This window comes from Manis pentadactyla, chromosome 11, assembly GCF_030020395.1.
Source record: "Manis pentadactyla isolate mManPen7 chromosome 11, mManPen7.hap1, whole genome shotgun sequence".
In the NCBI taxonomy this organism is placed as follows: Eukaryota; Metazoa; Chordata; class Mammalia; order Pholidota; family Manidae; genus Manis; species Manis pentadactyla.
In genome coordinates, this window is record NC_080029.1 from 27,986,066 (window position 1) to 28,011,414 (window position 25,349).

Genomic DNA, 25,349 nt, shown 5'->3' on the forward strand with positions numbered 1-25,349 from the left:
TAATAAATGTAAATTCATCCCATGCTCTTGGGTAGGAAGAATTAATATTGTCAAAATGGCCATTCTGCCTAAAGCAATCTACAGAGTCAATGCAATCCCTGTCAAAATACTTACAGCATTCTTCAACGAACTGGAACAAATAGTTCTAAAATTCATATGGAACCACAAAAGACCCCAAATAGCCAAAGCAATCCTGAGAAGGAAGAATTAAGCAGGGGGAATCTCGCTTCCCAACTTCAAGCTCTACTACAAAGCCACAGTAATCAAGACAATTTGATACTGGAACAAGAACAGAGCCACAGACCAGTGGAACACAATAGAGAGTCCAGATATTAACCCAAGCATACATGGTCAATTAATATACGATAAAGGAGCCATGGACATACAGTGGGGAAATGACAGCCTCTTCAACAGCTGGTGTTGGCAAAACTGGACAGCTACATGTAAGAGAATGAAACTGGATTACTGCCTAACTCCTTAAACAAAAGTAAACTCGGAAGGGATCAAAGACCTGAATGTAAATCATGAAACCATAAATCTCTTAGAAGAAAACATAGGCAGAACTCTCTTGGATATAAATATGAAGAACGTCTTCATGAACATATCTCCCCAGGCAAGGGAAACAAAAGCAAAAATGAAGAAGTGGGACTATATCAAACTAAAAAGCTTCTGTACAGCAAAGGACACCATCAGCAGAACAAAAAGGCATCCTACAGTATGGGAGAATATATTCATAAATGGCATATCTGATAAGGGGTTGACATCCAAACTATATAAAGAGCTCACGCACCTCAACAAACAAAAAGCAAATAATCCAATTAAAAAATGGGCAGAGGATCTGAACAGACACTTCTCCAAAGAAGAAATTCAGATGGCCAACAGGCACATGAAAAGATGCTCCACATCACTCATCATCAGGGAAATACAAATTAAAACCACAATGAGATATCACCTCACACCAGTTAGGGTGAACAACATCCAAAAGACAAACAACAACAAATGTTGGCGAGGATGCAGAGAAAGGGGAACCCTCCTACACTGCTGGTGGGAATGTAAATTAGTTCAACCATTGTGGAAAACAGTATGGAGGTTCCTCAAAAAGCTCAAAATAGACATACCATTTGACCCAGGAATTCCACTTCTAGGAATTTACCCTAAGAACGCAGCAATCAAGTTTGAGAAAGACAGATGCACCCCTATGTTTATTGCAGCACTATTTACAATAGCCAAGAAATAGAAGCAACCTAAGTGTCCATCAGTAGATGAATGGATAAAGAAGAGGTGGTACATATACACAATGGAATATTATTCAGCCATAAGAAGAAACAAATCCTACTATTTGCAACAACATGGATGGAGCTAGAGTTTATTATGCTCAGTGAAATAAGCCAGGTGGAGAAAGACAAGTATCAAATGATTTCACTCATCTGTGGAGCATAAGAATAAAGAAAAAACTGAAGGAACAAAACAGCAGCAGACTCACAGAACCCAAGAATGGACTAACAGTTGCCAAAGGGAAAGGGACTGGGGATGGTGGGTGGGAAGGGAGGGATAAGGGGAATAAGGGGCATTACAATTAGCACGCATAACATGGGCGTGGGGCACGAGGAAGGCAGTATAGCACAGAGAAGACAAGTAGTGACTATGTAGAATCTTACTAGGCTGATGGACAGTAACTGTAATGGGGTATGTGGTGGGGACTTGATAATGGGGGGAATCTAGTAAACACAGTGCTGCTCATGTGATTGTATATTAATGATACCAAAATAAAAAATATATATATTTTAAAAACCCAAGTATTTCATTTTATACATATGGACACAAGGAATCAAAAGATTTTAGAATTGGAAGGGACCTTAGTAGTTGCACTATATAATCTCCCACTTAATATAGGAATTCTCCCATGAGAAAAATATCTAGAGACAGAAGTATCACTAATTCAAATTTCATAAGTTCACTAGGTTATCCTTTAATGGCTACCATTTTTAGAAAAATCCTTCCTCATATTAATCTTAAAAACATCTCCTTGTGTGTCCAATGGACCTTTTTGTCCTCTAAAACTACACTGAGTAAAAAGTACATAAAGTTCTTCTAGGCAAAGAAAGTTGGGTTGATTTAAAACTATTATCCTGTAGTTGATTTACTGTCAAGAATCAACCAAACTGAAATAGGCATAATCGTGCCATAAAAAAGGCAGTAGAGAGGGGCCTCCCTTGAGACAGGTCTCTGTCAGTAGCTCTTAGATTCTGGTCAAATCATTTAACTTTTCTAAGTCTCAGGTCTCTAGGAATAAAAAGAGGATAATAATAGTAGCTATCTAGTAGGGGTGTGGCAAGGCTTAAATAACAATACATGTAAAGTGCTTAGAATAGTAACTATTTGAATATAAAGGTTAGCTATTACCATGTCTAATATTGTCCTCACTTATACTTACCAATTTTCCTTTGTATGCTCTCTATCATAAGTGTATGGAATTTCCATTTTATATGCTTTCAGATGTTCTTCTTTCTCATTGTATTTCTTACACAATTTTTTTTATTAAGGTATCATTGATATACACTCTTATGATGGTTTCACATGAAGAACAATGTGATTACTACCATTTACCCATATTATCGAGTCCCCCCATATCCCATTGCAGCCACTGTCCATCAGTCTTACACAATTTTTTTTAAATGGCCTCTTACATTGTCAAAGACTTTCAAAATTAATATCAATATACAAGTTTATGGAAATGTCTACCATCATGTGGGGGGGGGATGGGCCTTTCATATGCCACTGGATTGCATCAAAAATCTATAAATTAATGAATAAATCTTTGAAAGATTAGACAACGCATATCAAAAACCTCTAAAAGTTCATGTTCTTTAACATGTAAAGTCCACTTCTAAGAAGTTATCCTATAACCTAGATATAACATGTATGAAAAACATTTTGTTACTTAGATGTTCTTCAGTTTTTAACAGTGAAAAATTAGAAAAAAGTCCAAATGTCCAACAACAAAGGAACAATTAATAAATTATGATATATCTATCCAATATCCAATGGAATTCCATGAGTCTAGTCAATAGATTTCATAGAAGGGTATGTAATGGCACTGAAAAATACTTACAACATATAAAGTGAAAAAATAAGGTTAACAAACAACTTGTTCACCATGATCTCATTTTTCTAAACAAAACATGATAGATATTTTTTAATGGTTCTACATAGCAGAGGAAGAAAAAGGAAAGAAAAGACACAATAATATTAATAATGGTTATCTCTAGGCAGTGTAATTGTTGGGGAGGGTTTTTCTTTTTTTATCAGCTAAATTGATGAAATGAGTATTATCACTTTTTCAAAAGAAGGAAGACTAAAACAAATTATTAAAATATAGTAAGTACAACCTATCAGTACAGTCTCCTCCTGTTAATCAGGTAGATAGAAATCACTTTTTCTTTAAAATTTATGTCTTTGATAATATAAATTTCATTAGCCTCTTTTTAATTTATATTACGAATTCTATATACACAGTATGCTAATTTTCTTCCCTTATGTATACCCCCCAATTTTTAAGTGAATGAGTGCCTTAATTCTTCCATATTTGGAATTCCACAGAACGACTTTATTTTTTCCCATAAGCCAGTATCTTTTGCCTTTGAATTTTAAGTCTTTCTCACCCAGACCCTTCTTTGAAAGGTCTGAAATCTTTTTCCACTAGGTGGCAACACTGTCCTTAAAAAAAAAAAAATCACACCGCTGCCCATTTATGCACTATTCTTGATTCACCTGATTTAGCATGTATACCTACACCTAGGATAGCTATTATAAGAATTCCTGAAAAGTTGAGGAACTTAAGCTGATTCCATCTGCAGCATTTTCAAATAAAACAAAACTTGATATTCCTTCTAGAAACCTTTTTTTCCCCTAGCTTTATTGAGGAACTGACAAAATTATAAGGTATTTCAACTGTACATACCTATATATTGTGAAAGGATTCCTCCCATTTAGTCAGTAGAAAACCTAACATTCCCTCAATTACATTTTAAATGAAAAGGCCCACTCAGCATTTAGCAAAGATCCATCGAGCACTACTGTGTTTCTTGTATTTCGATGAATACAAATGACAACACTGCTCAATGCCTCAAAGATTTTACATTCTAACAGGTCAGATAAGACAAATGGTAAACATAATATCAAGATAGAATAGGCTAAGTGGTATAAAGAGGTATAAAATGCTATGGTTACACTCAGAAAATTGTTGCTTTTTTTGCTAATGATCTTTTTATCTGTTTTTCTTTTTTCCAGCTTTGAGATATAATTGACTATACTATTGTGTAAGTTTAAGGTATACAATGTGTTGATTTGATACACTTACATGTTGCAAAGTGATTACCCCCATAGCATTAGCTAACTGTCCATGCTGTCACATAATTACCATTCTTTTTTGTGCTGAGAATATTTAAGATATACTTGCTTAGCAATTCTCAAGTATATAATACAATATTATTAGCTATAATCACCATGCTGTACATTAGATTCTCCAGAACTTGTCAATCTTGCAACTGGAAGCTTGCAGCCTTTGACCAGTATATCCTCATTTCCAGCTTCCCCCAGCCTAGGTAACCACCACTCACTCCACTCTCTGTTTCTCTGAGTTTAGCTTCTTTTTTAGATTCTACATATGTGATATTATACAGTATTTGTTTTTCTCTGACTTATTTTGCTTATCATAATGTCCTCAAGTTTCATCCACATTGTTGTAAAGGGCAGGAAGAAAATTATTGCTTTTAAACAAGACTCCAGGGGAAGACCTCCTGGAAAACATGTATTTGAGCTGAACCGTTGAAGAATAGGTAAAATTTTAATGAATAAAGATTTATCAGGAGGAGGAGCCAAGATGGCGGCATGAGTAGGGCAGTGGAAATCTCCTCCCAAAACCACACGTATTTTCGAAAATACAACAAATACAACTATTCCTAAAAGAGAGACCAGAAGATACAATACAACAGCCAGACTACATCTACACCTGAGAGAACCCAGTGCCTCACGAAGAGGGTAAGATACAAGCCACGGCCTGGTGGGACCTGAGCACACCCCCCACCCCAGCTCCCCGGCGGAGGAGAGGAGACAGAGCAGGGAGGGAGTGGGAGCCCAGGAATGCAAAATACCCAGCCCTAGTCATCTGTGCAGACACACAGTGCGTGGAGTGCAGGATACTAGGAAAACCAAACAAGTAAAACCTGCGAGCGGGTTCCCACAGTCTGCGCCCCGGGACAAAAGATGAGCGAGTGCTTTTTGAAAGTCTTAAAGGGACAGGAACCTCACAGCTGCACGTAAGCATCCCAGCACACTCAGCCCAACAGCTGGGACTCCTGGGGAACTCCGGGTGCCCTAATGCCCTGGGTGGCAGCGCAGCTCTGGGGCCCCTCACATTGATAAACAGCCTCCCACCGGTTCCTCCTCTGGTGTGGCCCTGCCATACGGAGCAGCAGCCTGAGACTGGCCACGCCCAGAGCAGTCCGCAGAGCCCCCTCCACAGCCGCCCAGGCCAGAATCAAAGGCCCTGTCAGCACGCACCTACCTACCCAGCACAAGCAGCTAGGGGTCGCCGTTCTCGCAGGAGAGGAAGGCAATGAACAAGCGGGAAGGGACTTTGTTCTCCCAGCTGACACATGCGCCAATTGCCCACGACTACCTCTATCGCCATAAAAAGGCAGAAGAATTTGATACAGACAAGAATAACCCAGACATCCCGTGAGAGGGAACCTGGGGAGATAGATGTAACCAATCTTCCTGAAAAAGAATTCAAAATAAAGGTCATAACCATGCTGATGGAGCTGCAGAGAAAAATGCAAGAGCTAATGAATAAAGTTGGGAGGGAGAATACAGAAATAAAACAATCTCTAGAAGGACTTAAAAGCAGAATGGACGAGGTGCAAGAGGCCGTTAATGGAATAGAAATCAGAGAACAGGAATGCAGAGAAGCTGACGCAGAGAGAGATAAAAGGATCTCCAGGAATGAAAGAATATTGAGAGAACAATGTGACCAATCCAAACAGAACAACATCCACATTATAGGAGTACCAGAAGAAGAAGAGAGAGGAAAAGGGATAGAAAGTGTAATTGAAGAAATAATTGCTGAAAACTTCCCCAAACGGGGGAGGAAATAGTCACTCAGACCACAGAAGCACACAGAACTCCCAACAGAAGGGACCCAAGGAGGACAACACCAAGACACATAATTAAAATGGCAAAGATGAAGGACAAGGACAGAGTATTAAAGGCAGCTAGAGAGAGAAAAAAGGTCACCTACAAAGGAAAACCCATCAGGCTATCATCAGACTTCTCAACAGAAACCATACAGGCCAGAAGAGAATGGCATGATATATTTAATGCAATGAAACAGAAGGAACTTGAACCAAGAATACTGTATCCAGCACGATTATCATTTAAATATGAAGGAGGGATTAAACAATTCCCAGACAAGCAAAAGTTGAGGGAATTTGCCTCCCACAAATCACCTCTAAAGGGTATTCTAGAGGGACTGCTTTGGATGGGAGCACTCCTAAGGCTAAATAGATGTCACCAGAGAAAATAAAATCACAGCAAAGAAAGGAGACCAACCAAATACTAACTAAAGGCAAAAAATAAAATCAACTACCTAAAAAAGCAGTCAAAGTAAACACAAAAGAGCACAGAATAAAACACCCAACATATAAAGAATGGAGGAGGAGGAATAAGAAGGGAGAGAAATAAAGAATCATCAGACTGTGTTTATAATAGTCAATAAGCAAGTTAAGTAAGACAGTAAAGAACCTAACCTTGAACCTTTGGTAACCATGAATCTAAAGCCTGCAATGGCAATAAGTACATATCTTTCAATAATCACCCTAAATGTAAATGGACTGAATGCACTAATGAAAAGACATAGAGTAACAGAATGGATAAAAAAACAAGACCCATCTATATGCTGCTTACAAGAGACTCACCTCAAACCCAAAGACATGCACAGACTAAAAGTCAAGGGATGGAAAAAGATATTTCATGCAAACCACAGGGAGAAAAAAAGCAGGTGTTGCAGTACAAGTATCAGACAAAATAGACTCCAAAATAAAGAAAGTAACAAGAGATAAAGAAGGACATTACATAAAGGGGTGAGTCCAACAAGAGGATATAACCATAATAAATATAAATGCACCCAATACAGGAGCACCAACATATGTGAAAGAAGTACTAACAGAATTAAAGGAGGAAATAGAATGCAATGCATTTTGTTCTAGGATACTTCAACACACCACTCACTCCAATGGACAGATCAACCAGACAGAAAATAAGTAAGGACACAGAGGCACTGAACAACACACTAGAACAGATGGACCTAATACACATCTATAGAACTCCACACCCAAAAGCAACAGGATACACACTCTTCTCAAGTGCACATGGAACATGCTCCAGAATAGACCACACACTAGGCCACAAAAAGAGCCTCAGTAAATTCATGAAGATTGAAATTCTACTAACCAACTTCTCAGACCACAAAGGTATAAAACTAGAAATAAATTGTACAAAGAAAGCAAAAAGGCTCACAAACACATGGAGGCTTAACAACATGCTCCTAAATAATCAATGGATCAACGACCAAATTAAAATAGAGATCAAGCAATATATGGAGAAAAATGAAAATAACAGCACAATGCCACAACTTCTGTGGGACACAGCGAAGACAGTTCTAAGAGGAAGGTATACAGCAATCCAGGCCTATTTAAAGAAGGAAGAACAATCCCAAATGAATAGTCTAAATTCACAATTATTGAAACTGGAAAAAGGAGAACAAATGAGGCCCAAAGTCAGCAGAAGGAGGGACATAATAAAGATCAGAGAAGATATCAATAAAATTGAGAAGAATAAAACACTAGAAAAAATCAATGAAACCAAGAGCTGGTTCTTTGAGAAAATAAAAAAAAAATAAGCCTCTAGCCAGACTTATTAAGAGAAAAAGAGAATCAACACACATCAACAGAATCATAAACGAGAAAGGAAAAATCAAGATGGACCTCACAGAAATACAAAGAATTATTAGAGAATACTATGAAAACCTATATGCTAACAAGCTGGAAAACCTAGAAGAAATGGATAACTTCCTAGAAAAATGCAACCTTCCAAGACTGACCAAGGAAGAAACAGAAAATCTAAACACACCAATTACCAGCAACGATATTAAAGTGGTAATCAAAAAACTACCCAAGAGCAAAACCCCCAGGCCAGATGGATTTACCACAGAATTTTATCAGACATACAGAGAAGATGTAATACCCAGTCTCCTTAAAGTTTTCCAAAAAATAGAAGAGGTGGGAATACTCCCAAACTCATTCTATGAAGCCAGCATCACTCCAATACCAAAACCAGGCAAAGACCCCACCAAAAAAGAAAATTACAGACCAATATCCCTGATGAACATAGATGCAAAAATACTCAACAAAATATTAGCAAACTGAATTCAAAAATACATCAAGAGGATCATACATCATGACCAAGTGGGATTCATCTCAGAGATGCAAGGATGGTACAACATTCAAAAATCCATCAACATCAACCACCACATAAAGAAAAAGGACAAAAATCACGTGATCATCTCCATAGACGCTGAAAAAGCATTTGACAAAATTCAACATCCATTCATGATAAAAACTCTCAACAAAATGGGTATAGAGGGCAAGTACCTCAACATAATAAAGGCCATATCATATATGATAAACCCACAGCCAACATCATACTGAACAGTAAGAAGCTGAAAGCTTTTCCTCTAAGATCGGGAACAAGACAGGGATGCCCACTCTCCCCACTGTTATTCAACATAGTACTGGAGGTCCTAGCCACAGAAATTAGACAAAACAAAGAAATACAAGGAATCCAGACTGGTAAAGAAGAAGTCAAACTGTCACTATTTGCAAATGACATGATATTGTACATAAAAAACCCTAAAGACTTCACTCCAAAATTACTAGAACTAATATTGGAATTCAGCAAAGTTGCAGGATACAAAATTAATACACAGAAATCTGTGGCTTTCCTATATACTAACAATGAACTAATAGAAAGAGAAATCAGGAAAACAATTGCATTCACAATTGCATCAAAAAGAATAAAATACCTAAGAATAAACCTAACCAAGGAAGTGAAAAACCTATACCCTGAAAACTACAAGACACTCTTAAGAGAAAAATTAAAGAGGACATTAACAAATGGAAATTCATCCCATGCTCTTGGCTGGGAAGAATTAATATTGTCAAAATGGCCATCCTGCCCAAAGCAATCTACAGATTCAATGCAATCCCTATCAGATTACCAACAGCATTCTTCAATGAACTGGAAGAAATAGTTCAAAAATTCATATGGAACCACCAAAGACCCCGAATAGCCAAAGCAATCCTGAGAAGGAAGAATAAAGTGGGGGGGAATCTCACTCCCCAACTTCAAGCTCTACTACAAAGCCACAGTAATCAAGACAATTTGGTACTGGCTAAATCTTAATTTTAGCAAGAGTGATAATAGCAGCAGGATCAGCAACAGCAGGTAATATTTATCATATAGTTCTAGGTATCTGAAACAGATTATTTCCGTTGTTCTTTACAATGACCCTTTGAAATTGGTACTGTTATTCTCATCTCCACATTATAGATTAGGCAATTTAACCAGAGACCCAACTAGTGAAGACAGCATTTATACTCTAGCAGTCTGCCTTCAGAGAACCAACTTTAAGCAGTACGGTGTTGGAGCTGGCTCATAACAGGAACTTTGCTAGCATGTTGTTAACCTTGAAATTGGCCATAATATAAGTATTTACACCAGGGAAATCAGCAAATGCTACAAATCAGGACATTGTTTTTTAACAGACCTACACATCACTGTTCTCACTTATGTTCCAATTATGTTCACATAATTCTCACTATGTGACAACTCTTATTATCTCATTTTACAGATGAGGAAACCAAGGTACAGAGAGGTTAATTAACTTGCCCAAAGCCACCAAGGTGATTTTAGCTACTTGCATGCAGCATTCATCTGTGCCATTTCTTGCATTATCATTAATGCCATAAAACTATGAGTCATCAGTCTAAACATATTTTCCTTTAGGACTTTGCTACTTAACCCTAATGTTTTCCAAGAACTGTAGTTTGTTTCTTACTGTAGTCACTCCAAAGGTTTCACTGTTGATAAACATGGGAGGTTGTATTGGCTAAGAATTGGAGAATTCAGAAAGAAATCAATGCTTACAAAAAGAGAAGTCTAACTATGAAGACTTTTTGCATCCAGCCCTACACTGGAATGCCTTCTCCCTCTTACTCTCAAATTCTAAAATGTCAAAGGCAGCCCTTTACTACTTTGCAGGAGAAAATGTCTGTAAAGGCTTTTGTAGACATCAGAAGTTAATCATAATAAAAAAGAAAATTTTTAAAAATAAACTTACATCATCTAATTCTTTTTCCACTTGGATTTTTCTCCTCTGGAATTGTTTTATTGTTTTCAGCTCTGTCTGAATCATGCCAATTTCTTTGGCTTTTTGGTGGAACTGTCCCTCCAGCTCACTGATTTGCACAGTATACTTTTGTTCCTGTACACAAAAAGCAGATGAAATGAGTTAGGAAAAAGAATAAAATTCCCAAGTCATGTTCCATTTGAAGCCTTAAGCCATTCGTCCATCTTCTTTGAAAAAATGTTCCCTTTTTGTTTTTGCATAAAGTTTTAATTTTTATTAAAAAATACCAGGTACTTTGAATAAGGAAAATTTCTAGAATGACCTGATCTTGCATAGAAAATGCAGATATTTATTAAAAAGAGGTTTGAGAAGCCCAAACAAACCTTTAACCTGTGAGAAAGATAAATAATATCTCTGACCCTAAATTAAAATAGCAAGCTAAGAAACAAAGGGAAGGCCAATATCTCAAATAAAGAAAGAAGGAAAAACAAGGAGGGAAGAAGTAGGGAGAGAGAGAAGGAGGAGGAGGAGTAAAACAAAAGGAAGACAAGGAGAGAGAGAAAAAAAGGAGGAAGGAGAAGGAAGAAAAACAAGGGCCAATAACACAATAAAAAAATGAACAAGAGGTATCAAAAGAAATGCAAATCACCCTCAAATGAAAGAATGCTCAATGTAGCTCATAATAAGAGAAATGCAAATACACTGAAATACCATTTCTCACCTATCATGTTGACAAAAATCCATTTTCTCAACATACTCTGGTATATAGTGAAGACATGGATAGAAGTTAGATTTGAGAATAGACCATGTTTGATAGATTTGCTTTGGGAACCACATAAATATTTTACACACTTATAAATTATATAATTATGTAATTTTACATGTGCAATTAAATTTTCAAAAAACAACTCTTAAAAATCAAAAGCAAACTGTGCTGTTGAGTTGGTGGCATAACCTCACAGAAAGGAACTATTGTAAATGGCTTTTAAACCTTGTAATTTGTTTAAATTTACAATACTCCACCAAACCTTAAACTATTTCCACTAACCTACATTGGTGGTAGTATTGGTATTAATATTCTGTGACTTTTGATATATTGAAATTTGGAGCAACTGTGCAATTATACAGGTGTCATTAAGAACCAGGATTTTTGGTGAGGGAGAAAGGAGATGCAGAGAAAGTAAAAACCTAGTACTCCTGCATCTGAATTGAAAGTATTAGTGTGACCATAATATTATTTTACTCTCCAAAAAAATGTATATTTTCTAGCTCTACTACGAGATGGCTTCCTATAGTAGCATATTATAATGTTATTTTTGAGCTTCTTTACAATCAAGTGTGTGAGCTTTAAGGTCACTGAGCTGCTCAGAGGACCTATTCATTCATTTTCATTGTGTCTTACATATATTAGATCGCCAGAAACATGACCACCCTATCAGTGAAGTATTAGTGTGCATAAATACCAATTTTTCCTTCTCCTCTTGGGCTTTTTCCTTTGTTTCATTCAATTGCTGTTTCAGTTTTTCAATCTGTAGGAGATGGAAATACAGAGTCAGGAAGGTAAAGAAATTGCTCTTTGTCCTACCTTTATTAAGTAATCTGGTTTTCACATGATTTTAAAAACAGTAGGGTTGGAGAGGTGGAGTAAGATGGGAAGAGAAAAGGGCACATACTCCATACCCTTAACTTGCTATTGCCAGTTTCCAAACAATGGCAATCATCAGTTGCCTGGGTAACCTTTTTTTTAATTGTGGTTAAAAACACAACATTAAATTCACCATCTTAATGGTTTTTAAGTATACAGTTCAGTAGTGTTAAGTATATTCACATTGTTGTGCAACAGAACTCTAGAACTTTTTCATTTTGTAAAACTAAAACTCCATAGTCACGACAAACTAATTCTTTCTCCTATCTTACCCTGGCAATCTCCTTTCTACTTTCTATTTCTATGATTTTGACCATTCAGATACTTCATAGGAATGGAATCATGGAGTATTCATTCTTTTGTGGCTTATTTCACTTAGCATAATGTCCTTGAGGTTCATCTATGTTGTAGCACTTGACAGGATTTCCTTATTTTTTAAAGCTGCATAATATTTCACTGTGTATATGTACCATACTTTCTTTACCCATTCATCTGTCAATGGACATTTGGGTTGCTTCCACCTCTTGAGTTGAATCTACTTTATTTCTTCCTCCCTAAGTGGCTTATTTGGTTTTAACAGGCATTCATGACTGTGAGAAAATTATGAATTTGCTACAGCCAGATGCTGTATACATGGAAGCTGATGAAAATAAAGAAATGCAAATGATACAAATAAATGTAGAACAATTTCAATTAGCTCATGAAGGCCACAAACCTTCTATGTAATGAACTTTGAAAAGTATTTGTATGGCTGACCTAAAAACTTACTTCAGTTTATAGAAGACTATTTTGAAAATGCCTACTATTCAAAAGTTAATTTTAAAAATGAAGTTGCCTAGGAAAGAAGGTAAAAAACAATAGTAATGCACAAAAAATTAATTTTATTTAATAAAATACATAAAATCCATGCAAATGTTCAATTCTCATATCTCTAATATGCTTTCAATGTTATCTTGAACTTGATTGCTATTAACTTTTTCAGAACATCAGTATACTCAAAAGCTATTCATTAATGCATACAAAAATATTTTAATGAATGCCTGATCATTAAATATGTGCTAGGCCTATACTAGGTGCTCGAGATACAGCACTGAACAACAAAAATCAAGCCCCCAATTTCCTTACTTCTGTGAGGTTGCATTCTATTCACGAAAAGAGACAGTAAGCATACATAAGTAATATGTATGTAGTATGACAGAAGGTGATAAATATTACAAAGAAAATAAAACAAAGGAGATGGTTTTAATTTTAAAGAGCGTAGTGAGGAAGGGTCTCACTGACAAGGTGGAAAATGAAAAAATTAAAGAATGATTTATGAATTTGCATCATTCTTATATAGGCACCATCACTCCAATATTAGTTCAGATGTTTATTGAGACCCATAAACAGCAAAAGATGGCTGAAGGAACATATAAAAGATGCTCAAGTGACTAATAATAAGGAATAGACAAATTAAAATGAGACACAAATTTATATCCACAAAATTGAGCAATATTGTGTGTAATATCATATATGGACAAAAATGTAGGCAAATAGGAACTCACTCTAATACAGTTCTTGTGACAGCATAATTGGTATAACAACCCTTTTGTAGCTCAAATAAACCCATGAAGTTGAAACTATGCATATTTTATAACACAGTAATAAAACTTCTAAGTGTCTATTCAAGAGAAACTCCTCACACAAGCAGACACACAAAAAGAATGTTCACTTTTTTTTTTAATAATTGGAAAACAGCAGTCTGTTTGGATAAATAAATTCTGGAGGTATGGATAAATAAATTCTGGTTTATTTATTTGATGGAATATTATAAAGCAGTTATGAATGACTGAAAACATATGCCTATTATAAATTTTTTAAAAATGAACTGAATCATGTGGTTTTTGTTAATATACCACAAAAACATAATGCTGAGTAAGAAAAGTTACAAAAGATATGTACAATATGATCTACTAATGTACATTTAAAAACAAGAGTGTGATATGTATTGTGGATGCAAATACATAAATAGTAAAAGTATAAAAGCATAAAAGCATACATGGGAAAGAGGCATACCATCCTCAGAATGGTAGAAATTTCCTTGGGTCTCCATGGGGCTCATAGAGGTATGTGGGAAGGACAAGAATTTGGAATTACACCTAAATTCCACTTTAACACCCACTAGCTATGTGACTTTGGGTAAGTTACCTATCCGTTCTGAAAGTCAATTTCTTTATCTGTAGAATGGGAAGGACAGGATTGTACCTACATCTTATTCAAAGGACTAAATGAGATAACAGAGGTAAAGTACCTAGCATAGTGTCTGGCACAAAATAGAAGCTCTAAAATGTTAGCTCCCTTTCCTTTTCTTCCAGATCTAGAATGATAGTTTTACTCTCAACACTTAAATAAGGAACAATAAGATAAATAAAGAGATTCAACTAGCCAACCTGAAGATACTCAACTTGCTGGGTTCATAATCATGTGACTGACAGATTATCAGTCAATTGCTTTATAAATCATTGAAACTAAGTATCAATATCAAAAAGTACACTGATTATATACCATGCTCTTATTCTTAAAGTGGATGATAATGTTCCCTTACGATCATCAATCTTTGTTTCAGACAAGAAAACATGAGACAAGGACTGACAATAAGAAAGTCAATTCTGACAGTAAAGCCATTCTAAAACAGCTTCTTACTTCAAAGAAAGTTAGAGTACATTGAATTGTCTTACCTGTGTTGATGAGATTTCAAGGAATTAAAAAATCCTTGAAATATATAACCATACCAGTATAACCACAGGGGTAGTTACTGAGGCTCAGAAGGGATTCTATCTACCTACCATATTATCTTTTTCCTGATCCTGCCTCTTCAGGTAACTTAATACAGACATGGTGTCTTTCTCCATTTTATACTGCTGTTTCTTTAACTCCTCATTACTTTTTGCCAGTCTCCGGGAAGTATCACGATATTCAATCCTAGAGAGTTCTGTGACTTCCAGCCTGGCCTCCCAAAGGGAGGCATTGGCCTTGGCTCTTTCCACTGTAGATTCATTAGCTTTTATTATCATCCTGTATGGGAAGAGGACATTGACAGCATATTAACTATTTATCTACTATATTAGTATTATACCTTTCTCTACTATTATTTGCTTTGCATGGCATTGCCTGGCATATATAAGCAAATACTGTTGAACGAAGGAGTTAGTAAGAAAGACATATTTACTTCGTAAGGAAGTTAAGTAGGTGCCTCTCCCTGAAAGAGCTATGCTTTGGAGCATAACTCTAAAGGACTGAAAAAGAAAAAGAAAGGAAAGGCATGGTAAGTCAAATTCATTTCATAAAGCTTTCACATTTTTTCATTTACTTCTTTATTCATATATGAACTGTCTTTCCTACTCAGTCTTAGACCTTGGTTCTCTCCACTGCGAATCCATTACCTCAGTTCCCCATTTGCATGACGGTACATTTGTAGTATGACTGTAACTGTAAGTCCTTAATTTTCTAATCTTCCACCCACCCCAACCCCACTTTTATTTTCATTTCCAGGTTTTGGAGGGATCTTTTTAGCTAGACACTGAATGAAAGATCAAGTCAGTAGAGCAAGTATATTAAATACTTAACCAGCTGGTACTACAGTTACCTGGCCTCAAGGACAGCAGGGAAACAAACTATAACTATTTATACAGAGGTGGAGAGGAAATATAAAATTATGAATGATGGCTTCAAAGATTAAGGTGATAAAAGGGGTTATTTTTCAAAATATTTATTGCATGAACATTAACATTATCCCTTATACGTGGTAGGCACTGGATATATGAATATTTAGATAAAAATAAGAATTCACCTGTATTTTAATTCTAAGTATTTTCACACATATGTATGTGTGGACTTTTCTATATTGTCGCCCTCCATCTCCACACCCAACTCCTGGTTCTTTACCCCTTTCCAGTCCCACCCTCACCTTTGTTTTCTTCAAATTAAAGCCAGCCCATCTCCAACCCCCAGACTATTGGGGGTTGACCTCCCTTTCCAGAATGATTTAGACACTAATGATAGACTGCCTTCTTACAATCATCCAATTACTACCTAAAGGTATCCAGTCTAAGCTGCTCATAGTAGTTAATGCAAGAAATCAGAAAGGATTTCTTATAGGAGGACCACTAATACTGACTGCAGAAACAAAGCAGGGTTTCTCAAGCTGAGTCATGGAAAATACAAGGGATAAGAGATCTGTTCCCTCAATGTTCCTCAAGTTTATATGTGTACTGCAGATGCCTAGTCAAAAATAGAAAACATGCTAATGAGTTCCAGGAATGTGATAAGCCCTTGGCACTTTAAAAAAGTTCTAGACTAACTATACAGTTAGGTAAAATAAACAAAAAAACCACACTGTAGAATAATACCTATATTAGTACATGAGGGGAAAAGCTACAAATAAATATGTACATTGGGCTCTCATTTTATTAAAAAGAGAATATCCCAAAATGATAGTGGTTATTTTTGGATCATGGGATTAGAGGTGACTTTTCTCCTTTTGCTTTCCAAGTTTCCTAAACTTCCTGTTTTGAGCATGTATTACTCTCTTAAACAAGTTACATTATATATACTTTACAAGTTTGGGGGATCCGCTTGCATGCCATATATAGTGCTGTTGGACATCATGTACGACTCCAGTATGTCTACGAACACTAGTCACCCAATTGTGGCAATCAATAGCAACACCTGGCCTGCAAAGGGCCAGTGCTAGAGCAATACCCACTTCAGGGATTCTGATCAGTTTGGGGAAACCTGAACAACTACCCAATTTGACCAAATCCTTTAGGCTTTCCTTTGAACCAAAAGGAATCCCTGCAAAGGCCCAAGGAACTACTGTCATCACCCAGAGACTCTAGATGTTCAAGATCACCTCAACCACATAGAAGAGATCTCTCAGGCTAGGGGCAAAATAGAATGAACTCAAGAGCACAGGTCTTGTGGAAAAAGAGAAGATCCAAGTTGACACCTACACAGCAGACACTTTAATAAATATTAAGCTCTGCTATGCTCCAGGCTCTCTGCTAGGTGCTGGCGATATGGTGAATAATAGGCTTAGTGCCTATTTTAGAGAAGTTTATAGTCTTACACGGGTTTCTCAACCCTGGCACTCCTGACATTCTGAACCAAACGATTATTTCTTTGGGGTGGAGGTGGAGGCTGCACTGCAGGATGTTTACAGTGTTCTTGGTCTCTACCCTAGATGCTGGCAGCCCACATCCCCAGGAGTGACAACCAAAAATGTCTCCAGATATTGCCAAATGTCCCTTGGGGGCCGAAATCGGTCCCCATCACTGGTCTAGAGCAGAGCTGTCCGATTGAACTCTGTGGTGATGGAGATGTTCTGTATCTAGGCTGTCCAACAGACACAAGTCACATACACCCACTGAGCCTAAGAAATGTGGCTAGCACAACTGAGGAGTTAATTTTTATTTAGTTTTAATTAATTTTAATTACCACACATGGCTGATTAAGTACTCTATTTGACAGTGCATTGGACAGTACATGTCTAGACCTCCAATATTTCAGGAAATGATATCCTGACCTTCATTTCTAGTGTCGAAACTAACTCTTCATTCTCTTTTCCGTTCCTCTACTAACACCTATTTATTTGCTCCTGTGTTATCCTCTTTCTTTGGAAACTTACCTGTCTTCCTCGTTAACGCATTACATGTAGGCAAGGGATATGTCTAAATTACTTCAGGGTCCCAAATCTCAAATTTTGTCTCAGTTTAAGCACGCACTTTGGGAATTTCTGAACAATGGGAGCTGTCCTCAGAAGCTGGGAGAGAAAAAAGGGTCCAAGGGGGCTGGCGGGAGGGCGCCAGTTAGCCAGCGCCTGCGTCCCGCTGACCCTCAGACTTGTAAAGAACAGGTGACCCAAGGGTGGCTTCTCCTTACTTCTTGTCTTTGCTTTTGCCTTTGTTCTTGCTTTTGTTTTTGTCCTTTCCTTTTGTTCTTTCCTTTGACGGCATCTTGGCTTCTTCAGGGGCCCCGCTGTCCTTGTGTTTTCTCCGCGGCCGCCCAGGCTCGGCTCCGTCTCTAAGGCAACCAGCACGCCAAACGCGTAACGTTCTGCCACGACCGTTGGCGACACGCGAAGAGCGCACCCGTTGGTGACGTAACCCAGACGCGGCCGCGAGGGGCCCAGTCTGGTGGCTGTGTGCGGTGGGCGGGGCGGAGATTGCGCCGAGGGAGGCGCGCGCGCGGTGAGTGCGAGTGGGGGAGGTGCCAGAGCCTGACCGGAGTCCGGGCCTGGACCGACTAGCCGGCGGAGGCCCGATCGGGCCAGTTCTGGGCGGCGGTGCAGCGTCCTGCAGGCCTGGCGTCTCCGGCGGCGCGACGGTCGGGGCGCCCTGTCTTCAGGAAGCTTGCTTCCTCGGGGGTCCGCGCGCCCCGCTGCGGTCGTCGGCGCGCTCCCCACCCTTCGTCGCTTTTGCAGCGTTTCGCGTCTCCCCCGCTCTATTTCTCTGTCCCTCAACGCCGCAGCCACCGTGGCTGCCTTGCTTTTGTCCCTGCTCAGCCTCAGTTCCCTCGAAGCTGCCCCGACTCCTGGTTTCCTTCTCCCTCTCCTGGCTTCTCTATTGCTAATTCTCTAAGGGGCGGCGTATCCAGCGGGTTTCGCAGGCCAAACCGTTTTTGATGAAGCTGTTGTGGACTTTTCCGAGGGCGGTGATATGGGGTGAGGCTGGCAGCTACCGCAGGGCAGCGGATGTTCGGGAGCCTAGCGGGGAGGACAGTGCTGCCACCTGGGGCGGGAGGGGCCCCCCGGTACAGTACGGGAGGCGGTCACGTCCTCGGCCCCATTTGGTCTGTGTGGCCAACGCTGCCCGCCCCAGACCAGTCCCGGATTCGTATTTGCTAATACCTCGTTTATCCGCAGCCCCTTTTTCTGCAAGTTGCGTAAAGTTGAGAGCCCTTGCGCTTTGGTGGTGTGTTTATTCTCAGCACACCTATGAAAAGAAGTACTTCAGAGGAGGAGCTCTGTGATTACGCCTTCACTCAATGAGTTAGTGAATCATTAAGGAAGATCGGGAATTCTGGGTGCCAAGACAATAGGAAATTTGTGATTATAGCTCTGCTGTACTTTATGCTGCATTCACATTGAGTTTAAAATTTATTTTAAAACTTCCTTGTACATTTCCTCCATTTCTCTGAGGACTTAATTCCTACACCTCTTTCAGAGGTCTTTGACCTCTAAATGCTCTCTGTTTTTTCTTCATTTAGGTAGTTTCTGAATTCTGTGGTTAGAGGGAATATGCATTTGTTAATGAGCACTGAGAATCACTTTAGACATACTACGGTCTGCTAGCATGATGTGACTTTATTTCCCGTGCATTTTCACCTCTAAGTCACACTCCCCTGGGTCCTTACCTCAGATACGGAATCTATAAGGTTACAATTCATTTTGTATTTCTACGGTTCTGAAAATGCACCCTATTGATAACTTGCAGGAAAGAGAGGGTAAGGCATCTTCCATCACGGGCTGTATATTTGGAATTCAGATGTAAAAATTGGTTACTGTTGATGAAAATTCATGAAAATCACCTTGAAATACAGTTTTATTTGTGTCAAACTTAGGACTTATAAGCCCGCAAACATTGATTCCCATGGGTGAGTAGGAAAAAAATGTTTCAAAGGGCTAAAGTCATTCAGAGGTTTTATATCCTTGAGGAGTCAGGCAAGGAAGTTGAACTTCAAAGGAGCACATTTCATTTATTTCATTTACATAAGATATGACATGCAAAGAAAAGGAGGGGGGCAGTACACATCTTGGTGTGCATCTGGCACTGAGGGAAATTAAACATTTTGCTTATCCTTTAGCAGGAATGTGGATGCCAGTTGGTTAGCCTTTAAGTTGATTAACATTGTATTACAGAGTTAGAAAGTTTATGTTTTCACAGATGGCCATTTTGAGACTTTTAGAGTTAATGAAACCTTCAATACTTGAGTCCTTAAGAAATCTTTTTGATGGTGTCTAGTGACACTGGTGGTCAGCTTTTCTTCAGTTCATACTGTGTAATATGAAAAGTCAGTCCAAGGCTTTCATTGTTTGAACATCGGCTTACACACTCATTTAACAGGAAAATTTGGCTATAAAGTAACAAAGATTATTTTGTAATACACACACAGTACTTCAGTTACATGTACTTCATAGTTTTATTGCACAGTTTATTGACTCTTAAGTTCGATTTTTTAATTAAAATTGTGTTAGGAATATGGCTAAGAAAAATGCCTAGAGTCATATGGTTTAGAGGTGGTTCTAGAATTCTCAGTCTTCCGAACCTCCTCATTCTGGGTCAAAAAACTGCATGTTATTATTTAGTCAAGTGTTGGTAAAAAAGAATCTGATGGTACAGATAGAGTAGGGAGTTGATATTTAGCAATTCATCTGGCAGCATTTCCTTCCATAATTTGTGGTAGGTAGTTTTACTATGAAGTTTCAGGATTATTTTGCTGAATAAATTTGCTTTGTTTCATTGTTGAGCATGCTAATTAGCTTTTAAAATTTGGAATAAGCCATGTAAGTTTTGGTGACTTAGTTTTTGTAATTCTTTTTTTTGCCTAGTTTACATAGTTCCTGGTCAGCATAGAAATGTGGAGTGTCTTGGCTGAATCCTCATGCAGACAAGATCATTATGGTCCTGGTAGGTAGGGCAAGTACCTGGATGTAAGGTAACATCTCTGCTATCTTAGAGTTGTAAGTGTACTTTATATGCTCCTGGATTGTATATTTTTGTTTTTCTGAATTGGATTCTCTATTTGCCAAATGATGTTAACTTTTCTCTTGTTCCATTCATTGTAAAACCATCAGGTGTGGAATTGTTCAAAAAGCCAAATAAGGATTAAGGACTATGTATCAGAATATATGGTTTTTCTAATTTTTTCTTTTAGTAGTTCCAAAATTGGATTTACTCTGTAAAGTCATCTGTAGCTTTATTCTGGTTTAGCTTGGAGACCAAGTTTCTACTCATAAATCATCCCTGAAAATGATGAAATGATGAAAGAACAGACACTACTCTATAGGTGGAAGAAACTAGGTGAAAAACTTTTGATTTTGTTTTCACACAGCCTTTAGAATCCTGGAAAATATATCATCATCCAAACTATACAGGAATTGATCAGTATTTCTGAATATCACGGGGAGTTAATTACTTTCATCTTACTTTGTTATTGCATGTGGTGCAAATACAGAACTCTATTAAATAGATATTATCTTATGACTAGTTCATATCCCTGCAGAAGTTAAGGAATTCTGGAGATATAGAATTTGATCTTAGCAATTTTTTTTCCTTCACTACAATCCTGTACTTCCATTTTCAGTGTACCCTCTTGATATAATAGTATGAATATTAGCTCTTTATTATATTTATTAAAACTATTTGCTAATTGTTTGTATTGTCCTTAGAATAAAGTCTACACTCCAGAGTTTGCTAGAAGACTTGATGAGCCAGCCTTACCTCTTCAGCCTGTCTCTTCCCAAATCCCTGCCTTGCATACTGCTCAGTCAAGCTGACATGCCATGCTCCCTTTAGATCTTAGCAATTTTTAAATCAGTTTTTTTTAATATTCAGTGTTTTATTTACATGCAAAATATATTGCCACAGATAATTATTACCTATTGGCAATTTATTTGTAAAATATCCCATTTTTATTGTCTATCCTGACAAAGCCATTACACAGGACTATAAGTTCTCTAAGATAAATTACATACCCAGATGTCAATCCTAGTTATCTGCACTTTCATTTCATGTGTTCATTTTTAAGAAATGAATTCTCAAGTGTTCATTTTTAAGAAATGCTTTGCAAGTACCTATTGTACACCAGGCTCTCTGATAGCTTAAGGGGTTCAGTGGGATACAAGCCAGCGTCCTGCCTTCAAGGGGCTGTTTACAGTCAGGTCTATAAAGTGCTGAGCTAGACATTGATCTCTAAGAATATGCAACCTCACTGGCACCTATACATAAACAATTAACAATAAAACACCAAGCAGTGATGGACAAAAGGAGATGGCATGGACCCTAAGTGCTGAAGGAATCTGGAGTATCAAAGACTGTCTGTCATAGAGAAAGTTTACAGAAGGAGGTAGGCTGAAAGGAAGAGGCAAGGTTTTCTGGGAAGGTAGAACAATGTGAGCAATATTTAGTGTTTGCTTGAGACAAGAAGTGATTTAAATAGAGCAGTGGTTCCCAAAGTGTGGTCTGCAGACCAATATCATCACCTGGGAACTTGTTAGAAATGCAACTTCTCAGGCCCCACTTGAGACCTATTGAATTGGAAATGCTGGCAGTGAGACCTAGCAATCTGTTTAACAAGCCATCCAGGTGGTTCTGATGTATGCTGACGTTTGAGAACCACTGGAGTATAGTAGAGGGTTTTATTTGGAAGTAATGAGCAAAAAACTTTGGTTAGGTAACCTGGGAATTGACAGTGAAGGACTTAGAATGTTAGGCAAGGAGTTTGTCTTTTATCCTACAGTTACAAACTTGTAACTTGAAGGCTGAATTTGACCTATATATGTGTTTTGTTTGGCCTGCAAGGTGGTTTTGGGGGTTTATGTAATTTTTAAATAGAATTGGTTGTCACTATTTAAAAACCAGATTCTACATAGAAATCTGTGCTTTCAGATTTGTGAGTCTGTACTATCCTGAACAATCAGAAGACCTGGCCTATATTTCATCATAGCAGCAACCAATTTGTGGGAACAGTGGCCAGATACTCCTTTAGATGGAACATGTGCTCCATGTGCAGTTTGCCACAGTCCCCAACACTTCCTGTTGTTTCATTAACACCTTTACTCATGTTTCCTGCCTGGCCCAGTAGGTATTTAGGTATTTAGGTATTTGAGTTTGTAACTTCTATTACAGACAATGGGAAATTGATGAAAGTTTTGAGAAGGAGAGTGATGTGATTTATGTTTTCATTAATGTATTCAACAGATGTTGATTAAACATACATGCTTTGTTGTATAGTGTTCAAAGATGAATGAATCCCTGCCAAGATGTGGGTTATAGTCTAGTGGGAAAATGATGAAAATAGCATTTTAGGAAGACTGTGGTGTATGGATTTGAGATTAGAGACATTGGTAATTGGAAGACCAGTTAAGAGGCTATACTAGTCCAAGTCTGAAGTGACAAAGGCCAGAATTTAGATATCAGCAGGGGATTTAGGAGGAAAAAAAGAGAAATAGATGAAAAAGATACTGCAAAGGAAAAGGACTATTTATCTTTTATAAAGGACTGTTATCACCAGTCCTCCATAACAAATTGGAATATAGCAGGCATGACAGAGAAGAATTCAAAGATGAAGATTTTTGAGTTGTGAATTAGGAAATTTGTGGTGCCACTAACAAACAGGAAATTAGAGAATCCATTTAAACTCTCTGTGTGTTTGGGGCAGGGGTGGCAAAGAAGGGACATTTGGAGGTGCCAGTTTGAAATGTCTCTTGTTTTGAGTTCAGTGTATTGGCATACACACAAAATACAATATAAATACTTTTAAAAGGAAAACTTAATAGAAATGTTGTCAAGATTGCATGCTTAGGGCTAGATACCACTCATTCCATCCTAGGATTCCCAGGGAATACCTGGGAAGGTGTTTTAAGTTGTCATCAACAAAACGTAAAGACCTTTCTTGAAAATGTTCATTTTGGAGGCTCTATAGTTAGAATTTATAACATTGTTCAAATCTTTTCTTCAGTATGTAATTTTCAAATTTATATTGCATAGGTTAAGTTTAACTTTCTTTTTCTGGGAGGATGGAAGATACTAAACTCAAATGCTTACAGACATTTTATGAGTATTAATATTACCTTTGGGAATGTAACTGGCTGTGTGCTCATGAGGTAGCCCAGGGAGGCAGTGTTGTCATCACTGTTGCTCTGCTGAAACAGTAGCTAAAGTTTTTCATCTTATGATCTTATATTTGAAGCAGTGAGTTTCCTCTGTTTAAAAAGAATTTTTTTTTTTGCTGTGGTAAAATAAATAAATTACCATTTTAACCAGTCTAAGTGTATAATTCATTAGTATTAATTACATTCACAGCAGTGAATACTATCACTACCACATATTTTTAAAAACTTTTCATCATCCTAAACAGGAATTCTGGATCTGTTAAGCAGTTAAGCAGTAAACTCCCCTTCTCCCTTCCCAAACCCTGGTAACTTCTCTGTTTTATGTCTCTATGAATTTACCTATTCTATATATTTCAGAGAAGTAGAATCATATATTTGTCGTTTTGTGTCTGGCTTCTTTCACTTAATAACGTTCTCAAGGTTCATCCATGTTGTAGCATGAGTCTTAATTTCATTCCTTTATGTAGCTAAATAATATTCCTTTGTATATACAATGTGTATCATATTTTGTTTATGTATCTGTTGATGGACACTTGGGTTGTTTCCTCCTCTGGCTATTGTTTGTACTGCTGCAGCAAACACTGCATAGAAATATCTGTTCAGTCCCTCTTTTCAGTGCTTACGGATATGTTCCTAGGTCTAGAATTGGCTTGGTCCCTTTTAACTATGTACTCATACATATAATAGTAAGCAGCCACTCTTGATGACACTCTAGAACACGCAGCTAGTATTTCAGTTCTTTACAGCTAAGGGAAAAAACCTCACAAAGTGCATAAACTAGATCTTACGCACTTTTATGAATCAGCTCCTTAGTCACTGCCTTCCCATATATTTACATACATTTACACAGAAATATACACTAGTTTTTAGAAGGAGTGTAACTTGCCTCCTTTTGCTGTTGCTGATTTTATAAATGAATGATTTTATGAGTAGCTGTGGTTGTAGTTAGAGAATAAAATCTGGAAGAGGAGAAAGAGCCCAATTCAGGATATGAGCTTGGTGATCTGGTTTCCGAAGCCTGAACAGATTGTTCTCATGATTATCCATATCCATCTCCTACAGGTTGAAAAAATGACATGTTAGTTGAAGGAAATAAAGGGGAAAGCCCAGAAGGAAAAGAAAAAATTGGTAAGTAGCCTATATAAAGTAATACCCCACTTTTCTGTAGGTCAGATTTCTATACATTCTTTCTTATTCCTAGCTGAGACCTAATGGTAAGTGAAGAGGGATCTGTGAGCCACTAACGAGTTGTCACAAAGTCCATAGCCCTTACTCTGTTGGAGAGGTTCTAATTTTCATAAGTTGACATAAAAGTCTCATAATTATGGCTCTCTGATTCACATCCAACAAAAAATTTTTAAATATCA

The 25,349-nt window shown here is 37.6% G+C and overlaps 2 protein-coding genes across 7 annotated transcripts in view; one reads left to right on the forward strand and one right to left on the reverse strand.

Moving 5' to 3' along the window:
• BBOF1 (basal body orientation factor 1) overlaps positions 1-18,315 on the reverse strand; it is a 50,274-nt gene extending 31,959 nt beyond the window's left edge. For 5 of the 6 annotated variants that reach the window (XR_008992444.1, XM_036913221.2, XM_036913224.2 and 2 more), the window contains exons 1-4: positions 18,030-18,315; positions 14,936-15,164; positions 11,929-11,994; positions 10,457-10,600 (exon numbers count right to left, since the gene is read on the reverse strand). Coding sequence is in view for 5 of the 6 variants with exons in the window: in XM_036913221.2 (XP_036769116.1) it covers positions 10,457-10,600; positions 11,929-11,994; positions 14,936-15,164; positions 18,030-18,103 (513 nt within the window). In the remaining variant the exon portion in view is untranslated. The remainder of the gene's footprint in view (positions 1-10,456; positions 10,601-11,928; positions 11,995-14,935; positions 15,165-18,029) is intronic. The other variant, XM_036913220.2, reaches the window with a different exon arrangement.
• A 2,543-nt stretch (positions 18,316-20,858) lies between these two features.
• ENTPD5 (ectonucleoside triphosphate diphosphohydrolase 5 (inactive)) overlaps positions 20,859-25,349 on the forward strand; it is a 31,553-nt gene continuing 27,062 nt past the window's right edge. The window contains exon 1 of the mRNA XM_036913230.2: positions 20,859-25,110. The gene's annotated coding sequence lies outside the window, so the exon portion shown is untranslated. The remainder of the gene's footprint in view (positions 25,111-25,349) is intronic.